The sequence below is a fragment of the Miniopterus natalensis genome, chromosome 11 (assembly GCF_054644295.1).
Source record: "Miniopterus natalensis isolate mMinNat1 chromosome 11, mMinNat1.hap1, whole genome shotgun sequence".
Lineage (NCBI taxonomy): Eukaryota > Metazoa > Chordata > Mammalia > Chiroptera > Miniopteridae > Miniopterus > Miniopterus natalensis.
This window is the reverse complement of record NC_142091.1, coordinates 73866875-73888361: the sequence shown is the minus strand read 5'-3', so window position 1 is coordinate 73888361 and position 21487 is coordinate 73866875. Positions and strand designations below refer to the sequence as shown.

At 59.5% G+C, this 21487-nt stretch overlaps 3 protein-coding genes across 5 annotated transcripts; 1 reads left to right on the top strand and 2 right to left on the bottom strand.

Moving 5' to 3' along the window:
* Nucleotides 1–5049: 5049 nt before the first annotated feature.
* On the bottom strand, nt 5050–8937 carry TMEM151A (transmembrane protein 151A). The gene is made up of 2 exons (XM_087822008.1): nt 8863–8937; nt 5050–6616 (listed from the first exon to the last, which is right to left on the bottom strand). Exons 1-2 carry the CDS (start codon nt 8935–8937, stop codon nt 5285–5287), a joined length of 1407 nt encoding a protein of 468 aa, XP_087678134.1. The 3' UTR covers nt 5050–5284.
* A 1744-nt stretch (nt 8938–10681) lies between these two features.
* Nucleotides 10682–21433, bottom strand: CNIH2 (cornichon family AMPA receptor auxiliary protein 2). 2 transcript variants are annotated; one of them, XM_087822010.1, is made up of 6 exons: nt 21321–21433; nt 17614–17682; nt 17132–17179; nt 16779–16891; nt 16535–16678; nt 10682–10759 (listed from the first exon to the last, which is right to left on the bottom strand). In XM_087822010.1, the coding sequence occupies exons 1-6, from the start codon at nt 21399–21401 to the stop codon at nt 10735–10737; spliced, it is 480 nt and encodes a 159-aa protein (XP_087678136.1). In that variant the 5' UTR covers nt 21402–21433; the 3' UTR covers nt 10682–10734. The 2 variants fall into 2 exon arrangements, with proteins under 2 accessions (XP_087678136.1, XP_087678135.1); XM_087822009.1 differs by lacking the exon at nt 10682–10759 and adding an exon at nt 15714–16340.
* On the top strand, nt 11320–15568 carry YIF1A (Yip1 interacting factor homolog A, membrane trafficking protein). Of its 2 annotated transcripts, XM_016208372.2 has the most exons (8): nt 11320–11508; nt 12098–12309; nt 12483–12587; nt 12710–12788; nt 14203–14260; nt 14412–14567; nt 15039–15132; nt 15235–15568. In XM_016208372.2, the coding sequence occupies exons 1-8, from the start codon at nt 11478–11480 to the stop codon at nt 15379–15381; spliced, it is 882 nt and encodes a 293-aa protein (XP_016063858.1). In that variant the 5' UTR covers nt 11320–11477; the 3' UTR covers nt 15382–15568. The 2 variants fall into 2 exon arrangements, with proteins under 2 accessions (XP_016063858.1, XP_016063859.1); XM_016208373.2 differs by lacking the exon at nt 14412–14567.
* Nucleotides 21434–21487: the final 54 nt, after the last annotated feature.

The window sequence follows — 21487 nt, the reverse complement described above, 5'->3', positions numbered from 1 at the left end:
CAGAGACAGACAGAGAGAGAAACATCAATTGGTTGCCCTTTGTACATGCCCGACCAGGGATTGAACCTGCAACCCAGGCATGTGCCCTGACCAGGAACTGAACTGGCAACCTTTTGGTGCACAGGATGACGCTCAACCAACTAAACCACTCCGGCCGGACAGCAGGCAACTTTTAAGTGGCAGTTTCTCTCACTAATAAGCAAATAATAAAAAAGCAGATTTTGTTTTCTGCCCTCGTAGGTGCTCTACTGCAGGACTTGCTCACCCAGCACCTGCCCAGGGCTATTTGCCTGGTTCCTGTGTGCTTCACCTAGGGCGCTTTTAACACACACAGAGCCCCATGTCCCCATGGGAACAAGGGCTCTTACAGGGAAAGGGTAGAGTGGAGGCCACCGGAACGCCCTGCCCACTAAAATAATAATCAGTTCACTCATTTACCCAGTATTTATTGAGACACTACTATGTATCAGCAACTCCACAAGGGATCAAGGATACAAAAGTAACCAGATAAGAGAGCTTGGAAAATAGATGAGGTGAAGCCAGAAACTCCCAGCGTTGCCCCCTTCACCCCGGCAGACCCAGCACTCCCCGCCCTCACTTTCCCGCAGCAAGCAGCGCAAGAGGGGCGCCCAGCTCCTAGCTCCATCAATGTCCATACTGTCTGAATTTGTAAATGATTATATATTGGTTTATAAGGTTTTTTAGAGGTTCGAACTTGATCTTTTTTGTTTGTTTGTTTTAAATATATTTTTATTGATTGCAGAGAAAGGAAGGGAGAGGGAGAGAGCGATAGTAACATCAATGATGAGAGTCATCGATCAGCTGCCTCCTGCACGCCCCCCACAGGGGATGGAGCCCGCAGCCCGGGCCTGTGCCCTGACCGGGAATCGAACCGCGATCTCCTGGGTTATAGGATGGTGCTCAGCCGCTGAGCAACACTGGCCTGGCGGAACTTGATCTTTATTAAAATACTAGTCTTTATACTATTGCAGTCTTTTATAATATATTGTTACTGTCTTTTGGAACATATTGTGCTTTTATAACACATAAACGGAAACACTTCTACTGAAAGTTCGTATTTTTATTTTGACTAGTTTCGTTTTATAAATTTTTTTTTAATCTTTACCCCAGGATGTTTTTTCCATTACTTTTCAGAGAGAGTGGAAGGGAGAGAGACATTGATGTGAGAGAGAGACATCGACTGGCTGCCTCCTGCACGTGCCCGTCAGGGCTGGGGGGTTGCGCCTGCAACTGGGGTGCCTGCCCTTGACGGGAATCCCACTGAGACCCTTCAGCCGAGGCCTGATGCTCTAACCACTGAGCAAAACCTGCTGGGGCTATAAGTTTTTAAAACAGCAGCCAAAGAGAAGGAAAACACATCTGACCTTTGGAGTATGACCGTGGGTTACTGAAAACTAGCCCACTTCTGTCTCAGCTGACGTTCTAGACAGAAATTCCTCCTCGGGGCAGGCGTAGAGCAGCCTCAGGCCCAGTGAGCCTCCATCGCTAGGTGGAAGGGGCTCTGGGGTCTTGTATCAGATGTGCATTATGTACATGACAAATCACCCCAAAACTTAGTGTAAAACAAGGATTTCTTCTTTCTCGCCATTCTGTGGGTCTGCAATTTGTGTTGGAATCAACGTGGTGGTTTGTCTGCTAGTTACACCTGGGGTCGCTCCTGCGGCCACGGTCATCTGTGGCAAGTCCAAATGGCCTCACTCTCATACGTGGAAGCTGATGCTGCCTCCTGCTGGGGGCCTCAGGTCTCCCGTGTGTGGCCTCCTACCTGTCAGGAGGCTAGGCTGGACATCTTCACAGCATGGTGGCCTTGGGGCTCCACGAGAGCGCAAGGGGGAGCCGCATGGCTTCTGGGGCCCAACCCCAGCAGTTGCACAGCCTCACTTCTACCACATTCTGTTGGTCGAAGCAAGTCTCGAGGCCAGCCCAGATTTAAAGAGTGGGGAAATAGATTCCACTGCTTGAAAGGAGGAGCTGCAAAGAATTTGGGGCCCTATTTAATCTACCACAGGTCAGAAGGCTCCAAAAAATGACCGGAGCAGGTCATTCTGCCCTCAGTAGGCCCATATCTGACACACTACCACCTTTCTCCCTCAAAACAGCATCATAAAAGGTTGGCATTCATTTTGCAGACCACTCTGTAGATATCGGTCAGTTAGGAAAGGCATTTGGCTCAGTGACTGCTTTTTTGAGGATGGCCACTAATGTATCTCCTATCGCACATGCTAATCTTACAATGTGATGTTGACATTGTAAGAGGTGAGGTCTTATGTCCCCTTTCCTTGAAACTGTGTGGAACTTCATAATAACCTTGACTAATGGAAAGGAGCAGAAGTGATGCCTGTGACTTCTGAGGCTAGATCATAAAGGGCAATACAGCCTCCACCCTGTTGGTACACTTGTCCTTGGAACTTAGCCACCATGACATGAGGAAGCTCAAGCCTATGGAGAGGCCCATTGAGTGTTCCAGCCCATAGCCCTAGGTAGGCCCTCAGTCCTCAGCCAGCATCAACTGTCAGACATGTGGGTGAAGGAGCCTTAAGATGATTCTACCCCTGACTGTCCAGTCTTTCAGCAGAGGCTCTAGACATCCTGGAGCAGACAGAGGCCATCCCTATTTGCTGTGTCTGAATTCTAGACCCACAGAAACAAAGAAAGACAATAATGACTATTAATTTTTTAAGCCACTAAGTTTTGGGGTACATTGTTATGTTCTGCTATCCTCAGCACTTGACTAGAATTCTCAAGGTCACCTCCTGATCCAAGATAGCTGCTGGAGTTCCAACTATCACATCTGCATTCCACACTGAATGCAAGACGAAGCAAGAGGACAGGATCAGCCTTTACCAATATTGTTTGTATTTCAAGGAGAAGTCTTAGAAATCTCTTGCAACAGGTTCTGCTTGTATCTCATATCCTAAAATTAAGTCACAAAGCCACACTATATGGGCAGCGGAAGCTAGAAATGTTGCCTTCAGCTGGGCTCACCGCCGTCTGAAGAAAGCCGGGGTTCAGTTTTTGAGGAGGAGAGAATGGATAGTGGGTAGGTGGCTGTAGTGGGAGAGCAGGACAAAGGAAGAGGGAAATCTCCCCCATGTGGAGGAGCTGGAGACAGTACATTGGTCCTGCCCATTCAGCCTCCTCGAATGCTTGGGCACCACAGAATTTTCCATCTAAGTTGCTTCTTTACAAAAAATTGACTTCACTCCCAAAGAAGTGAGGCAGTGAGCTGACGCACAGGGAAGGCTCAGCCTCTAACCCCATCGTCCCCATGTGGCCAGTGGGCAGCTGGACTTTTGCCTAAAATCCTGACATGCAGCCCTGACCTTATCACTTCCCTGCTCCACCATCGTCGTGGTTCCAGTTTGCCCCAGTTTAAGGACAAACTTGGGGGCCTGGTATCGAAGGCCTCAGCCAACCCTTCCACGGCTCTCTGCTTCTACCTCTTGGTCACTCCTCGCTTCGGGGCCTGCACCCAGGCCTTTGTGCAGGCGGCTCCCACTGCCCAGAACACCCTCTGCCTTGCCTGTGCCTGGGAGAACCCCTCCCATTCTCAGCACCCTTCCAGGGCCACCCCTAGCTCTTACGGAGCCTTTGCACGGGTTAGAAAAGGGTGCCCTTTATCCAGGCGGTGCGGTGCCACGCCAGGGCTTGAGTGGCCCACAGGGGGATTCCATCCACACGTGTCCCCCGGCCTGGGGCCCTTGCTCCGTGAACACCCTGCACAGCTGTACCTGTGAAGATGCCGCTTCCAGGGACCACTCTGGCTCCATCCGTGGCTGAGGCTCTTCCTCAGCCCTTTCTGTCTTCAGCTCCCAACCCCAAAGCTGGCTGCTTCCCGCTTTGCCTCCGCCAACCCGCTCAGCACCCACTCCCCCAGGGAACTGAACTCTCGCCGCAGGCCATAGCTCTTTCTCCCCACTTGGGGGACCAGTCACCACTCCCTTAGTCCTCAGCACAGCCAGCAGCAAGTGGAAACCCCCACTGGACTGCAAGAGGGACCACTGGACACCTTAGGAGTGACCCGGGTACCCACTGATTGGCGTCCGCTGCTCAGAGCCGCTCAAACCTGTCTCAGCAGCCCCAGGCTGGGCAGGGCGGTTCCCACTCAGCTACCTTGCTCCTGGGACACTGGAGCTCAACCCTGCACCCGTCCCAGAACCCAGGCAGGCCCACTGTGCTGGTACCGGTGGCCTTGGACCCACCACTCCGGAATACACACGAGAGGACCCTTGCATTTTATCTTTTTTATTTTATCTGCATCTTCACTGCCTCCTCCCTCCCCCACCAGCCCCTGAGAGGGGTGGAAGCCCCAGTTGGAAGGGAAGGGACTATGCTTTCCTCCCTGGGGGAGGGATGGTGTCCCCGGGGCCAGGCCCCTCTGATCAGGGAAGCAGAGGCCCCCAGGGCAGAGCAAGGGCATCGTCCAGGAGGCTGTCAGGCTGAGGCCCCTCGGATGCCCTGTGGCCCTGGGCCCTGTGGATCACCAGGAAAATGAAGAGCAGAGAAGTCCAGGGACCGATGAGGCCGAAGTCCAGCGGGTGTGTGCGTGGCTGACAGAGGCCGCCGTGGACTTCAGGGAGGCAGGAACGGGGCCCAGGGGATGTGGGATCAAGGTGGGCCCTGAGGAGGAGCCTTGGGCTTCAGGGTATGCTGGATGCGGGGCGAGGGGTACTCCGGGGAAACAGTGGGGGGGAGGGTGGGGCAAGGCTGTGCTCCAAGAACCAGGCTCCCAGCAGAGGGGCCAAGCTGCAGTCTGACCAGGGACTGGCCCAAGCAGAGGCCAGAGGGCAGAGGGCGCTGTCAGGGGGCAGGATGGGGGCTTTGGGTGGGTAGCGGGGCCAAGGCCGTGGTGCGGCCATAACCAGCTCTCAGCTTTGCGGAGGTTAGCCCAGCGGGGCCTGGCCCCAAGCCACCAATTTGTGCTCTGGGTTGCTCCAGGGCTCCCAGTGTGGCCTCAGCGGCGCAGGGAAGACCCACAGGAGGCTTTCTGGAAACTTCCTCCCCTGCCCAGCCTGAGAGGCTCCGAGACAGGTCATCTGCCAATGCAGGGGGTGAAACGGTGGTGGTGGCCGGAGCCACGCTGGGGCGGTTCACAGACTCAACCTCCGCGGTGTCCACTTGCCCCCAGGTGACGGGTCGCTGCACCTTGGTCTGTTTAAAGACTCCACCAGCCCGCGGGTGCGCTGGTCCGCGTTCCCTCCTGTTTGGGACACTCAGGCGTCCCAGCCCTTGGCGGAGTGGAGGGAGGGGGGCCGCGTGGGCCTCAGAGGGCGCCCTGCCCGTCCCCCTGGCAGCCGCTGTCCCCGTGGACAATGAGCACCGGGAAGTAAAGGGCGTCCTCGTAGCACGGCGGGCTCTCCAGGGGCTCCGTGTCCTCCCCACGGCGCCCCAGCGGCCCCCCGCTCAGGCTCCGGAAGACCCCGGGTGTGGCCCGGCCCCCGGCGCCCAGGGAGAGGCGGCTGCGGCTGAAGGGCAGGCGGGGCCCGCTGGGCCGGCCGGGCGGCAGCGAGTTGCTGCTGACCGAGCGGCGGCAGCGCTGGCAGCCGCGGAGGTAGGCGCCCGAGCCGGCGCCCATGACCACCGCCTCGGAGTAGCTGGGCACCAGCTGCCGGTTGGAGCAGATGTGCCACTCGAGCTCGGTGAAGTCCACCGTGGCCACGCGGGAGAGCGGGGGCGCGCTGGGCACGGCGCCGGGCGGGGGCGAGCTGGCGCCGAACAGCTTCTCCACCTGGTAGTGCACGGTCGCCGTGCCGCGCGCGGCCACCACGCGCAGCGGCCAGGACAGCGTGGCGGCCGACACGAGCCAGAAGACCCAGGCGCGGGCGTACCAGGGCGGGCGGCGCGGGTCGGCGAAGACCAGCAGCGAGTCGCGGAAGTCCACGTCCTTGAGGTGCATGCCCTCGCGCGCCTCCAGGTAGTCGTCCAGGCCCTCGTTGGCGCCGAAGAAGCGCGCGCGCTGCGTCAGGTACGAGGCCTCGGCCTCGGCGCTGCCGAAGCTGAAGCACTTGGTGAAGCGCAGCCGCGTGGCCGCGTGGTCGGCCAGGCCCACGAGCTCCTTGGACACGTCGCGGACGCCGTGGGCGGAGTAGTCGAACTCGCCGCGCGCCGTGCGGCTGTCGGCCCTCTCGTGGTACACCTGCGTGGTGGTGTAGGCGTCGCCGTTCCGGTAGCGCGTGATCTGGCGGGTGCGCCGCACGTAGTGGTAGCTGGTGGCCTTCCACCAGACGCAGGGCGGCGCCTGCTGCAGCCGGCGGATCAGCGCGAGCACGGTGCCCGCGTCGGTGCGCGGCGCCTGGCGGGAGCGCATGTGGCAGTGCCAGCACTCGGCCAGGTAGAGGAGGTAGAGCAGGGAGACGAAGGCCAGCGGGATGTACAGGTAGCCATCCGAGCAGGGGCTGGCCGGGTAGGTGGGCGGCGGGGCGCCGGCGCCGCGCGCCAGGGCCGCCTCGGGCCCCAGGACCAGCCGCGGCACTGTGGCCAGGCGGCACCAGGCCACCACGGCGCCGCAGGAGTGGATGAGCAGCGTCAGGAGCAGGCACTTCCAGTGGGACTCGTGGCACAGGGAGCTCCCCAGCGACTGTTTCAGGGGCCGCTGCTGCAGGGCGGGCGGAGAGGGAGGCACATCAGGACCGGCTGTCACCCGTGCCGGCCACTGCGCTTCAGCCAGTGAAGGAGGTGGCGCTGCGCTCGCCACCCCACACATGAGGAAACTGAGCTCTGAGAGGGTGAATAACTCTCCGGCCTCACCCTTCTAGCCAACTCACAGCAGAGCTGCAGGATTCAAACCTAGGCCTATCTGCCCTGAGTCTGTCCCCTGTGCCCTGTCATTTCTCAGTCATGGGCACAGACCCATTTCTGCCAAGCGAAGGAAGAGCCCCCTAACTGGCCATTGAGAAGACTGAGTTCTGGTCCCAGCTCTGCCCCAGGCTTGCTGTGTGGTCTTGGTCATATCCCTGCCCTCTCTGGGCCTCAACCTGGACCTCGTGGTGCGGGAGGCCAGGGTGGCAGGGGTCCTAAGGGTAAAGAGCATAGGCACTGGAGCCCGACTGCCCAGGATCCAGTGCTGGCTCCACCACTTACTGTATGACTTGGGCAGGTCCCTCATCCTCTCTGGACCTCAGTTTCCTCATCTGTAAACTGGGGTTGTTGAGAGGATTCAACAAGATCATATGTGTGAAGATCTCAGCACAGGGTCTGGCCATGAGAATAAATATTATTACTGTCACCCTGAGACTCCCTCCTGTCCCTCGGTTCCACTAGGGACAGCAGGAGACTTGGGAGAGTTTTTTAAGGAAGTGAGAAAGAGGAAGAGCTGGGAACGGGGGAGGTGTGAGTCTGGGGGGAGCAGATGGAATGCCGGCCTCCACTCCCCATCTGTGCTGAAGGAGGGAGCGCGACACAGCTGCTGGGCAGCAGGGTCCACTGCCTGCCTGGCCCAGAGGGTTTGGCCCACCCTCCCTGGCAGGGATGCCAGCCTGTCATCCACTCATCCCCCAAGAGCCTATGGAGAGAGAAAAGGGGAGGAAGTAGGAGGGGGGGAAGGGGGGGAGAGATGGTCTGGTGGAAACAGCAAAGGTGGGGTTAGTGGGCCACCTCCCCCACCCCAGACCCACCAGGCCTGAGAGACCCAGGAGGAAAGGCACCACCCCCATCCCAGCCCAGGGGCCTGCCCTCCCCCTCCATCACCCAGCACAGGTGCACACCGCCACCCTGACCTGCGGGGCCAGTCAGATGCACACAGCCACTCCCCCACCCCTCCCCACAGTCGTCACAGGCCCCCTCACCGCAGGCGTGTACACTGCCTGCTCATCCAAGTCACGCCAGGCCCTCGCCTGTGCCCAGGGCACAGCCCCCTATCCCCACACCATAACATGGATCGCAGGTGCACATGCGCGTGCACACACCCACGCCCGCCATGGGACACACACATGCACATGCATATTACACATTCACTGAAGCCCAGGGACACGTGAGACCCTCACCTGACCACAGTGTACATTCTCCACCCCCACCCCTACTGCAGTCTGACACCCACACCCTACAGTCTGGACAGGAGAGACCCACCCACGACAAGACACACTCGCATGCACTCACACATGACCACTTTACCCAAGCCAAGGGACCCATCAGACCCTCATCTGACCGGAGGGCCCATGTGTCCCACCCGAGGTGTGGGAGTATGTACCAGTGTTCACACACCTACAGGCACACTGCATTCACCCAAACACACACACAGACCCACTCACCACTTATCACCCCAACACCCACACTAGGCCCACGCCCCTGCAGATCTCTACCTAGCTAGAGCTGAAGGGGGGCCATCCTAGGGGTCCCAGCCAGCAGGATGGGCCCTAGGGCCTCGCAGCTGGGTGAGGTGCAGGGGTACCAAAGGGCTCCTCCCTCCCTCTCTCCCCTCCTCCCTCCACTACCCCCCCCCCCCCAAGTCCCTGCTATTGCTGCTGCATTGCAGGCTCCACCTGGCACCTCGTGAGCGGCCAGGACTGCTGGGGGCCTGACCCCTGGCCCCTGGGGGTGAGGGCAGTGCTGCGGGACTGGGGCTGGAGGGGCCAGGCGCTGACGTCACAGAAGGGAGAAGCTGGAACAGGGGACGCAGAGGCCGGGGATCGCCCCCCACATCCCTTCCCAGCTGCCGCACCCCTGCACCCACGCGGGTCCCTAGGCCCCCGGACCCCTCGCAGGACGCAGGCTGCCCCAATGACGTCATTGGCCGCAGGGGCTCCAGGGCTTCCCGCCTCAGCCCGGGCCCGGGGATTCGCCCGTTCCCTCGCCCCCGTCCCCCGCTCCGACCCGGCTCCGGCCCCCACCGCTCAGAGCCGGTACCTCCTCCCGCAGCGGCTCGCCGTCCGAGATGAGCGCGGGCACCTCCCCGCCGTCGCCCCCGCCGCCCTCGGGCATGGTGTCCTGGCTGCTGGGGCGGCCCGGGCCCGGGCCCCGGGCATGATAGGCGAGCGCGGAGGGCTGCGCACGGCCCCGCAGGGCTTCCGCTCCGCTCGGCGCCGCGGACCGAGTGCGCCCGGCTCGCGGAGCGCGGCGGCGGCGAAGGCGGCCTCGGGGCCCGGCGCCCCGCCCTCCGCTGACCCCGCCCCCGCGGCCCCCGCGGCCCCCGCGGCGCCGCCGGCCGAGCCTGGTACCGCGGGCGCTGCCCCAGCCGCGAAGCCCGGGCCGGGTGGGCCGACGCCCGGGTCCCCCCCGCCGCGCTTGCGCCTGCGACCTTGGGCGAGTCTGCTGCTCCCTGGGGCCTGCGCTTCCCCCGCTGAAAAGCGAGGAAGGAAAATCTCGAAGGTGGGTGGGCACTGCCGAGGCGCAGGCCCAGGCCGGGTCCACCCAGGCCCCACCCGGGCAGCCTCGCTCCTAGGAGAGGCAGTTACAGCCGAGACAGACGCGAAGAGCCTCATTAGCTGGACGGAGGCTGTGGATTCCACTTAGAGCGGGCAGACTGGCGGCCAGGAGACCCAGGGCCCTAGGCTGTTTGACCTTGGGTGGGCACTCGCCATCCACAACCTCAGTTTTCCCAGCTGAGCAATGGAGATGGAAAGGTGCTAGATTCAATCAATGCACAAACATTCGTCTTCGGTATAGGGGGATGGGGCCTGTCCTGCATGGGAGTACTCCTCCCCCGTACCCATGGCCCCAGTGCTGTTCCCTGGCCCTCAGGGGCCTCAGACCTTCACACCTGTCCCTGGATCTGGGTCTAGCCCCCAAGCTAGACAGTGGGTGGGACATAGAGAGCTGCAATGCTGGTGGGTTTTGTTTTGCGATTTTTCCCCCAAAAGGGCAACTCAAAGGCCATTCAGTTCAATACCCCTACCCATTTAAAGATGAGCTAACTGAAATGGTAGAGAGAGGAAAGGACTGGCCCAGGGCTTGATCCATTTGTTATTTATTTATTGGCACAGATGTTTATTAGGTGTCTTGGCACTGTGAGGACAAGGGTAGGAGTGGAGAATGACACTGGCCCTGTCCTTGTGGAAGTTGCGTCCATGGCAAACTGGTGCACCCAGAGGGACCCTAGAACTTGACCTTCAGCCTCCACCCCAAGCCAGGTTAGGCCTCTGTTCCCTTTGTCTCTCTGAGAGGCACAAGTTGGACAGACTCTTAAAGGGTGGCGAGCTTTGCACAAGTGGATGTGAGGGGGAGGGCATCCCAGGTGGAGGGGACTTTGAGGCAAAGGCAGTGAGACTGGACCACGTGGGTTGAGTTGGGAGAGCAGGAAGGTCACCTGGTGTAACTGGACACTGGGTAGCTAACTAGAGGGAGGTCACAGAGGACCTGATCTTGCTCTCTAGAAAGCGGTGGCTGAAAGTCTGTGAGAAGATTGGCCCCTGAAGACTGTCTCCGGGGAGAGTGAGCGTGGTCAGGAACTGGGTGGAGAGAAAGTGGCCCCCCGGGATCACGAATGAGGCTTGGGGGTCTCACTTCGAGATGACCGCAGGGCCGGTGATGACTCAAGTGTTTCAACTGCAGCTTCACGAGGTGGATCAGCACATCTCTACCCCCAAATCAGCTGGACCACGGGACAGGCCTGGTCAGGATCTTGTCCCAACTATACCATCTAACCTCTGGGACCTCAGAGATTCTGGACCTCAGTTTTTTTCAATATGTGTAATGGTGTTTGTGTGGATCGAGGGCCCAGGACCTTCCAGCAACAGGCTCCCGGGGTCTGCAGGATGGCGTCAGTGGCAGTAGATCATTTCAGCACCGGACGACGGACAGCACCCTGTGGAAAAAAGGGGTGGGAGGCGGGAGGAGTCAGCGTCCCGGGGCTCGCTAGGCTGTGCTGTCACTGGCCGGCCCGGCCTCCTACCAACACCTCCCAGGCAGCCTGGGCTCCACGCCAGGACTTGGGGGAGTGTGGGGCACAGGGGAGGAACGCGAGCATTGAGAGCGGCGGGGCGGGGGTTGGTCATAGCCCCACCGCCCCACTCCCTCCTGGAGTACGTGCCGGGAGTGAGGCTTCCTTCCCGGACCCCAGCCGCAGCCTGTCTACGCCTGGTGCCCGCCCGGTGTAGTCGTGGCAAGACTAGCATCAAGTGCCCACTGCGCAGGCGCGGAAGTAATTCTCGGCACCCTTCTACGTTAACTCATCTATTGGCTGCTCCAGCCGAAGCCGCAAGTCCACTATCCAATCCGAGAGAGCCTCGAATTGCTCCTCTCGTCACCCCTCCCGGAAGTTGACTGCTGCCGAATCCGCTTCGGCGACGGACTGGCAGTAGCCAATTGGGAGAGGGAAGGGACGAGCCGACGCCACCGAAGAGCCAATGGCAGGCGGCTCAGGATGACGCTACAGACATGGCGGCTGCGGTCGCACAGCCCGGGGACGTGTCCGGCTACTCTGTAACCTCCGTCGGTGCCCAGAGAGCGGAGCAGCTGCCTCATTAGCATTCGCACCCGCGAGGCGGCGCAGCGGGCCCTCCGGGAGAGCGAGCGTCGCGGCCATGGCCTATCACTCAGGCTACGGAGCTCACGGTGCGTGGGGCGGGCGGGGCGCGGCCCGGCCCACCTGAGGAGGGTCGGCGGCGCGGCCCGCTCGCCCTGAGGGAAAGGGGCGTCCGTGGCCGCTGCCCAGGGTGGCGGGTGTCATTAGGCTTCCTGCCCAGCGCGACTCGACAACGTGTCCCGGACTTCGCCCTCTCGGCCCAGTGCTGAGATCGGGCAGTGACAGCACAGCTGGCATCCCCGTGCCCGACCGGGGCACGAACGGGGCCCGCCCCCAGAGCTTCCTTTCCCTGCCGTGACCCTGGTAGGGTCCCTGACCACTGCCCAGGGTCTTCCGGTACCCAGCCGTCGTCTTTCCCACCTTTGTTCATTTGAGGGTGGCCTTGCAGTTGTCTTCTCCACCTAGCAAACTTCTCTCTCTCCAAGGCTCAGTTCAGAGATCACTTCCCTTGAGAAGGCCCCCAGGAACCCCCAGGTGGGCAGCCACTTCCAGGCACTGCCTCAGCTCGCTCTTTGCCCACATCTAGCACTTGTCTAACAGGACCCCTGGGGAAGGGACGGTGGTTCGGGCTCATGCTTAGTATTCCTGTCACCTACTCTGGTACCTACAAACCCACAGGCTCCAAGCACAGGGCTCGGGCAGGTCCGGATCCCCCTCCCCTCTTCGATGACACAAGCGGTGGTTACTCCAGCCAGCCAGGGGGATACCCAGCCCCAGGAGTCGACGTGGCCTTCAATGTCAACCACTTGCTTGGGGACCCAGTGGCCAACGTGGCTATGGCCTATGGCAGTTCCATCGCATCCCAAGGGAAGGACATGGTGCACAAGGAGGTATGGCCCTCCCCCAGGGCAAGGGTGGCAGGATTTCTGGCCAGGGCTGGGGCATCAAGGGATCCTACCTAATCCTCACAGCAGCCCTGAGGGAAGGAGCACACAGAAGAGCACCCAGAGATTCGGGGTGCAGTTTGCCCACAGCCTCCTCTCCTCTCCTCTCTCCCCTCTAGCTGCACCGTTTTGTGTCTGTCAACAAACTCAAGTATTTTTTCGCAGTGGACACAACCTATGTGGCCAAGAAGCTAGGGCTACTGGTCTTCCCCTACACACACCAGGTGAGCTGGCAGGCCCCCTTGCCCCTCTCATCCTGTCCCAGAGTCTGGCCTCCAACCTCAACCCCCTTCTTTCCTCTCTTCTTGTGTTTTCCTCCTGACCTGGCTGCCAATGCCGTTGCCAGAATTGGGAAGTACAGTACAATCGTGATGTCCCTCTGCCCCCGCGACAAGACCTCAACGCCCCTGACCTCTATATTCCCAGTGAGTCTTTGACCGGGCTGAGGGATGTGGAGGGACTTGAGATACCAATGAGGAGAGGTTCATGTGTTGATTCAGCATCTGCTCTTGGTGCTTGTGTGTGGTGGTCACTAGACACCAGGTAGACAGCAGGGTGGCCAGTAAGGAGCTTCCTTGGTGTGCCTTCAGTGACCTCAGGGTACACCTTCTGACACCTTCTTCCCTCCTGACTTGGACTGTGTCCCTCCCAGCCTGGAGCCTTGGATTTAGACCTGGCCCTGAACCTTCTAGCTGTGGGGCCTCAGGCTGGCTTTCGCTCTTCTGTAAAACAGAAATAACAGCAGTGCCTACTGCAAAAGATTGTTATGGAGACGCCGTGAGGTGACGTGCACTCAGCACAGCACCTGGCCCATAGGAAGTGTGCAGTAAATAGTAGCTGTTATCACCATTGGTACTTGTCCCCCGAGGCCTGCTAAAACATCCCTTCCCTTCTGAGTTCCCAAACTGCCCGTTCACATGGCACAGTCAGGCTGCCCACACTTTGCTGTGGCTGACTCCTCTCTGTTCTGTGAGTGCCCAGGCCAGCCCTCAGAGGAGCTGCCGGGAGGGCAGCTAGCCAGCCCAGGTGCCCCAGGAGGGACATGGGTTTTTCTTCCATCCTTCGTTCCATTTCCCTCTCAGGACCACTGAGTAAGTTGGGAACTCCATTCTCATTTTACATGGTGAAGAAGCCAAGGCTCAGATTTGAGTATCTTTGAAGTCACCAACTTACAGGTGGTGGAGCTGGTTTCTTGACTCCAGACACTGCCCTCTGGTGGGCACATCAGTTCCCGTGCTTCAAGGGATTAGAGGACAGGACTGATGAGTTAAAGCTCTGAAAGCCCAGCTCCCACTGGCTCTGAGCTTTTGTGAAAACAGTTAAACGTGAAGCGCTCTGCATTGGCAGGGTGGCCAGAGCTGTAGCTAGCACCAATGCCCAGACAGAATTTCTGGCTGCAGCGAGGTGATCTTCAGGGCCTGGACTCCAGGAACAGCCTGGGTAGTCCACCCAACCTGCACTTAGGCCCTATAGTCTTTCCTAAGATCAGTTTGGCCCCTGCTTGTGGGCCTAGGATGAGCAATAGCCTTGACCAGTGATGTAGTTTCTGAGATGCAGCAGGAAACTTTGGTGAGTTTCCTAGCCAGGGACAGGGTAGCAGGTGGCTTGGTGATCCTGAGAAAAAGACCAGCTGGCATTTACATAGGGGGAGTGGGCTGAGCTGGGAAAGGCATTCCAGGCAGGGCATTGAGGGGCTGAATGTGAAGGTTGGCCAGGTTGGGATATGCAGGGAAGGAAATATGAGGGGGAGATAGGGGTGTCAGTGGCCTGGCATGCCTAGCTGGGGAGGGGCTCTGGTTGAAGAAACCAGGCTGATGGCATCTCTCTGGCTCTTGGCAGCAATGGCCTTCATCACCTATGTGTTGCTGGCTGGGATGGCACTGGGCATTCAGAAAAGGTCAGTGCCAACCTCTTCCCCATTCCTGTTCTTCTCCACAGCATCCTAGAGGATCTGTGCCAGGTTCCAAACCCACTCCCAGCCCAGTCTCACCCCTGCCACAGGATGGCTGGTTCTCAATTTCCCCCGCCCCACCCCCACATGGCCACAGGTTCTCCCCAGAGGTGCTGGGTTTGTGTGCAAGCACAGCACTGGTGTGGGTCGTGCTGGAGGTGCTAGCCCTGCTCCTGGGCGTCTACCTGGCCACCGTGCGTAGTGACCTGAGCACCTTCCACCTGCTGGCCTACAGCGGCTACAAATATGTCGGGTGAGCACCTGGGAGCCAGGTGGGAGGCTGGCCTTGGGAGGGCTCTGTGGCCCTGGGTTCCTGGCCTGCATAGCCATATCCTGGAATAGTGACCCTGCACGTGTCTCTGCCCCTCTCTCGGCCTCTCTCTCCTCTATTATAGAGGACCCAGCTGTTTCCAGCAGTCTCTTCAGGAACTGTGTAGTAGTGTTCAGGAGGTTGGGAATGTAGTCAGTTACCCTGGGAACACAGGGGAGAAGGACCTCGAGCTCGGGTGGTGAAGGAGGCCTCAGATCTAGGTCCTGACCTGAGTCTCGGGCCTTCCAGATTCATTCTGAGTCTAGGTCCCTGTGGGGGCAAACTAGGGGTAAAAGGTCCTGAGTGGTGGTGGGTGGAGTCTATGCTGGGCTCTGGGCCCTGGCTGGTGGGGTCAGTCTCAGGCCTGGAGCCTTGGGGGGGTCTCCAGCCTTCTCCTCATTCCCGGCCCTGCAGGATGATCCTCAGTGTGCTCACAGGGCTGCTCTTCGGCAGTGATGGCTACTACGTGGCACTCGCCTGGACTTCGTCTGCACTCATGTACTTCATTGTGAGTCTAGGCTGCCTCTGCCCCTCTTCCCCAGGTCAGAGCTGGGGATGAGTCCTCCCCCCACCCCCTCTTCCACTCAGCTTCAGCTCTGCTTTCTTCCAGGCACGTTCTTTGCGAACAGCAGCCCTGGGCCCTGATGGCATGGGGGCTCCGGCCGCTCGGCAGCGTCTCCAGCTCTACCTGACTCTGGGAGCTGCAGCCTTCCAGCCCCTCATCATATACTGGCTGACCTTCCACCTGGTCCGGTGACCCCTGGCCCCTGCTGGCACTGACTTTTCCATACATTGAAGATTTGATTTCTTTGATTTTGTTTGACCCTTGTTTCTGGGGCCTGAGGGGGAGTTGCTGGTACCTCTGGGCCTCTGCAGTGTCCCGGGGAACAGGTTTGGGACTGTCCAGAAGACAGCTATTTGTCTGTGTCTGGGAAAGTGACAATGGAAGGGGGCAGCTGCCAAGGAGACCTCAAAGGCCTCTGATCTATCTGGGGTGAACCTAGCTGTGCTGGAGGTTTAGCTCAGGGCTGTCCCTTATATAGTCCCTTTGCACCATCTCTTCAAGCCTTTCAGGAACAGAATTGGGGCCCATGTGTTTGCAGTAGTTTATTCTTATTTGTCACAAATGGCCGGGGAGGGGGTGCTGGACTCCTCCAGGCAACATAGAAAATAGGTCCAAGAGACAGGGTGGGCTGGGGTTGGAGCAAGTGGGGACAGGAAGGAGTCTGGGGGAGGGGAGAGGGCAGACTAAGGGTGGGACTGCCCCCCTGCTGAGCCTGCTCATTCTGGGTGTGGGTACCCCCCCACCTGCAGGGGGAGCCTCAGAGTGGGATCAAGGGAGGTGGCCCAGAACTTCCAGGGTCAAGCCCTGCCCCTTGGCAGGGCCCAAGGTCCCCCCTGAAATGGACAAGGCCGGAGGTTCTACCCTTTCCAGGACTGTCTGCCATGCCCACAGGCTGGCAGAGGAGCTCCTGCCCTATGTAGAGCTCTGCCCAGCCCTAGTCCAAGGGGATTGGGCTCTGAAGGCGGGAGGTCCCCGCAGCAGCAGTTTGGGGGGGTGAAGAGGAGGCTGGGGGCACCAGTGCCCCTTCCCTCCCCAGGGCGGAGGCCTCTGTGGCCGAGGAGCAGGGCTGGGGGTGCACAGGCGTCCGGTCCGTTCTGGGCTCGCTCCCTGGCCGGCTGCCCCCTTAGAAACTCACCAGTGTATAAACCATACTGTGGGAAGACAAGGCAGTAAGCCGAGTCCTGAGCGGGCCCAGCAACTGGCTGCCTACCCTGTCACACCCTGGGTTGCTCTCAGTCCTCAAGGGCAAAGGGCAGGAACTTAGAGCCCAACCATTCCTGGGATTGAAGGCATGGTGCCTGGAGCATCCCTCCCTGACTTCTGACTGCTGTGGGCAGGGCCTCACCTGTACAGGTAATAGAAGAAGGAGAGCAGGTAGAAGGCGAGTTTGCACCAGGACTCCTTCTGGCAGTAGTTGAGGATGTCAGCGTTCATGATGGAGACTGCATCATACATGACCTCAGAGCCATCCGCAGGGCGATGGAAGTACCTGGGGCGAGGGAGGGGCCTGAGTGCCCGCCATCCAGGCTCCCACCCCCTCCTGCCCCTGCTCCCCATCTCAGCCTCCCTGAGGCAGCTGCTTCCCTCACCTCCAGAGGTGGTAGAAGAGGAGGGGAATGTTGAGGCCCAGGGTCACCCACTCTGCTGCACACAGAAACATCAGACAGAAGAGGCCGTGGATGGAATATTCTGGGACCACCAGCTGGAGAGTGAGGGTAAGAGGTCAGTGGCCAGGTGCCAGGACAAACCCAAGCTTCAAGGGCATGGAGGGGAGCTGGGCTTTGGAAACTGCCCGCCCGCCATGACCTCTGGGAACTGAAAGGGCCTCTAGCCGCCCACTCCCTCCCAGGTAGCAGGGCAGATCAAATAGGCTGCAGAGGAGGGTCACAGAAAGCGGGGCTGAGTTGGGCTAGGAGCTTCCTGCCCCAACCCTGACACTGACCTTCCTCAGGAGGCAGCAGATACGTTCGATGTTTTTTAAACGCTCGCGCTGTAGGGGGAGGAAAAAGCCGCGATGGGGACAGGGGCGGTGGAGGCGCAGGCGTCGGGATGGCCTTCCACCCTCCCCTGCTTCTGCGACGCCCTGCGCATGGCCGCCAGAGGGCCCCAGAGCAGTCTCTGTAGGTTCGGCTGGCAGGGAAGCAGCCGCACCATCCCCATGGCAACCGTCACCATGGAGGGACCTTCACCCGCGTCACCACGGCAACAGCACAGAGCCTGGCAACGGCTGCCCCACCAGGAGCAACCCGAGCCCTGAGCCCGCGCCAGGTGTTTTCTGGGGGTGGGAACAGAGAGAGGAAGGGGCAAGGCAGCTGGTCCACTTCCCCCCACCACACCCCCCCGTCTTCCCATCCCCCCTTAGCCCACAACAGATGGAAAGACAGACGGACGGACACACCTCGGCACAGCACATGTATCACTTACTGCCCGCGCTGGGTTCCCCTGGTCGATGGGGTTCTTGAAGTCGGTCCTCAGCTCGTCAAAGGCTATGATCTAGGGGAGGGGTGTGTGCCTGTCAAGGTTGGAGCAGCTACTTATGGTCCCCCACCCATCCTTCTGTGGGTCAGTAATTCATACATGGGGCCATACCAGATGGAGCTTGCTGCAAAGGTGGAGAAACTGAGGCCTGGGGGGGGGGCAGGGCCTGGCTCAAAGTCACACAATAGTCTGGAATGAGCCCTAGTGATGCCCAATACAGGCCATGTCCGCGATGCCTCCATCCAAAACGCCCAGAGGCCTGGGACACAGCCCCTGCCTGGGCAGAACCCCGAGCTTGGGAGAACTGTGACTACATTCCAGGGTGATCAGGGCTGCAGGGCACAGGGAGAGCCTAAAGTGGGTGCCTGACCCAGTAAGGGGGTGATGTGGGGTTCCAGCTGAACTGAATAGGTGTTTGGTGAACAAATGGGAGGGAGTGTCTCAGCAGGAACAGCAGGTTCAAAGGCAGAGGGCTGAGAGAATATTCAGGAAGCTACAGATTCCACAGGGCTAGAATGAAAGTGTGAGGCGAATGGGAAGAAATAAAATAGTGAAAGATGGGCTGGAGAGGTCGGTAGAGCCACACATGTGCCTTGCGAGGCTGGGCCCGATGATTGGACTTTAACATGAAAGTAATGGGGCGCCATTGAGGAGTATGATGCAGCAGAGTGGGGTGGTCAGGTTGGTGCAGAATTGATGGAGCAGGAATTACAAACTGGCTAGGAGTTCCAGCCAAGACCTACATGATGCTTCCTCTATGCCAGCAGGCTTTCTGTCTTTGAATTCATTTGATGCCTGCAACAACCTGATGTAGGTATTATCATTTCTGTTTTACAAATGAGGAAACTTGAGACAGAGTTAAGTGACTAGTCCAAGGCCACACAGTTAGTTGGTGGCAAGCTAGGGTTCTAACTCAGACTCTAGAGTTAAAATCCTTAACCACTTTATCATACTCAGACCAATGAAGAGACTGTTAAGAGTGTTTCCTTGATGGTGATCTGAGTGAAGAGAGTGGCAGTGGGGATGTAGAGGTGTGGATGGATTCCAGAGCTATTTAGAAGCCAGGCTCCAGAGGGCTTGAATAGCAAGGGAGTGGAGGCAGAGGGGCCCAAGGTGCTTTTGGGTGTTAGCGCACCTGGTGGGGCAGTATCCTCACTGGGATGGCGAACTTGGGGGGAGCAGGTGTTTGAGGGGACAGACCTGGGGGAACTGGCATGGGATGAAGGCTGGCAGAGGAGCCTTCTGGGGTCCCTTCCCCTCAGCAGCAGCCTTGCCATGCCCTAGCAGCCGACCCCAGATGGTTGGGAGGGAGAGAACATGGACTTCCTGGAGGGAGATGGGACCATCTGGAGCAGCACCCCCAACTCCCTATTGACTCTGGGCAGCCACCTGCCTGCCAGACACAGCAACAGGGTCCAGCAGGGAGTGGAAGGGTGCTGTCTGTCTGCCCCAGAGCTGGCACCACCAGCAGGAGGCGGGTGTCTCGCCTCCCACCCCCTAGGCTGCCTGGCGCTGACTCAGCCTCCTGGAACAAACAATCCCCCAGGGTGACAGCTGACACGCGTCACTCACCATCAGGGTTGCCTAGCGACCAGTTGGGCCTGGGCTCAGGGTGTAGGGTAGGTCTGGGGTCCTGCCCTGGAAGGTTCTAGTTCTTACCAATTTGGATTGAGGACCACACCTCCTGTCCCTACCCTACGCCTTGAGCAGGCCCTGCTCTGGGCACTGTAACGTACACACTACAAGCCCATTTTACCAACCAGGAAACAAAACTCAGAATGAGGGACTTGCTAAGATCACCCAGCTAGATAGCTGAGCCAATACAACGTCTGACACATAGTAGGTGCTCAATAAATATTTGTGGAGAAAGCTTGGGCCCTTTCTCCAAGCTTGGGAGCCCCACAGGGCAAAGCCTGAATCTTACTACCCTTGGCCTCCCCAAAGCTGCCCAGAACTGGTTCTCAGGAAGCATGGATGCAAGTTAGTTGGATGGAGGACTTCTCTGAGGACCCACTAAGGACAGGGACCCCCCTCACATAGGGACTGTGGGAGGCCTCTGGATAGGGAGGGGCCCACAAGGGGTTTCTTGAATTCCAGGAGCCTTTCTCCCAGGAGCTGGTTAGCTCTGTGTGCCCAGCCTCAGTTCCTTCCAGTCCTCAGGACCCCAGCCCTCCCCTGCTCCTACCCCATAGGACGGTCAAAGGCTCAGATGAAATAGGAGACTCAGAGAGATCAAGATGGATCCAGGGGGAATGGAGGGAGGGAAAGAGAACAGAGAAAGGGGGAGGGGAAAGATGAAGCAACAGAGAGACCCAGAGAGAGAGAAAGACAAAGCCGGGGAGAGGGAGGGCTGGAGATGGAGTGTGTGTGAAGGTGCCTGGGGGGCTCACTCCTCACACAGGAGAGACAGTCTGAGTCCATGGAGTTCTGATGTAAGAGACAGGCAGCAGGGGCCGCAGGGGATGGCAAAGGAGAGACTGGTCAAGAGCCGGGGAGGACCACCGAGCAGGCAGGCAGCAGGTCCCAGGAAAAGCAAGGAGAGAGAAAGTGGGGAGACCAGGAAAGAATCAGGTGAGACAATGGGGAGGAAGTGAGAAGAACGAAGGAAGGGGGAACAGGGAAGGACTTGAAGGAGGTAAAGGGACCCCCAGAGGGGGAAGAGATCGGGGAGGCGTGTACTAGAAGTGCCAGCAGAGGATGCCGACTTGAGTGGGCCCGGGCTGCGGTGGGTCAGCTGTGGGAGGGGATCAAGTGGGGGCCGAGGAGGGACAGAGGTGGAGAGAGGGCAGTGAGGGGGGCTGAAGGCCCCAGTGAGCTGAAGGCTGACTGATAGTTCGGTATTGAGAGGAAGGGAGCCAGGCAGGGGCACCACTGAGAGGGCCCCAGAGAGGGGGAGAGGGACCCTCTCTAAGGAGGGCAATGAGGGTAAAGGAGTGAGAAGTGGAGATTCTCAAGGGCCAGGTGTGAGGCTGGGCCAGAGAGAATCGAACAGAACACCAGACAAAGGGGAAAGCGGGGGCGGGAAGAGGAGGGAAGCTGGAAAGTGGGGAGGAAACCTGGTGGGGGGAAGCCCTCACAGGAGGGGTAGGGAAACCCAAGGTGAGCTGGTGGGGGGGGGGCAGGTCTCTGGGGCTGCTTAGAGCCAATCACTGCTGGGTCAGGGAGGGGGTTGGAAGGGAAAGGGTTAATGGGCTCTGCGATCTGTGGGTCCTGTAAACAGATGCAGTTGCCATAGCAACCAGCTCCATCACTCTGGCTGGAAAAACCCACAAAGGGGGGGCGAGCAGACAGACAAACTGCTGGACGGAAACGGGGGCAACTGGATGGTGGTGGGGGGGTAGGAGCATAAAGAAGCAAGAACCCCAGAATTCCACCCCACATCCCAAGGCTGCTTGGGCAAGAGAAGGGGGTCAGGGACTGACTGACATACCCACAGAGAGGCGGGGGTGGTGGAGGAAGGGGGGCCTCCCTGCGAAGGAAGCCGACGGTGGGGGTGTTAATGGGGGCCAACAGAAGCCAGACGATAGGGGAGAGCGGAGAGGAGTCTCCAAGTTTCCCCGGGCCCTGAGACCATCCATCCTCCGGGGCCCCTTCCGCTCCGTGCGCCCCATGCCCCCACCCAGCCCCCAGCCCCAGCCCCTGCCCGGCCTTACGTGCCAGATGACAAAGAAGATGAGGGAGGCGCACAGCACCAGGGTGAGCATGTAGCAGAACGCGGCGAAGGTGAACGCCATGGCCCCCGCCCCAGGCGGCGGCCCGGGGGGCGCCAGCGCGGGGCCCGGGCGCAAGGGGACGCCCCCCCGGCCCGCGCTTAGGGCCG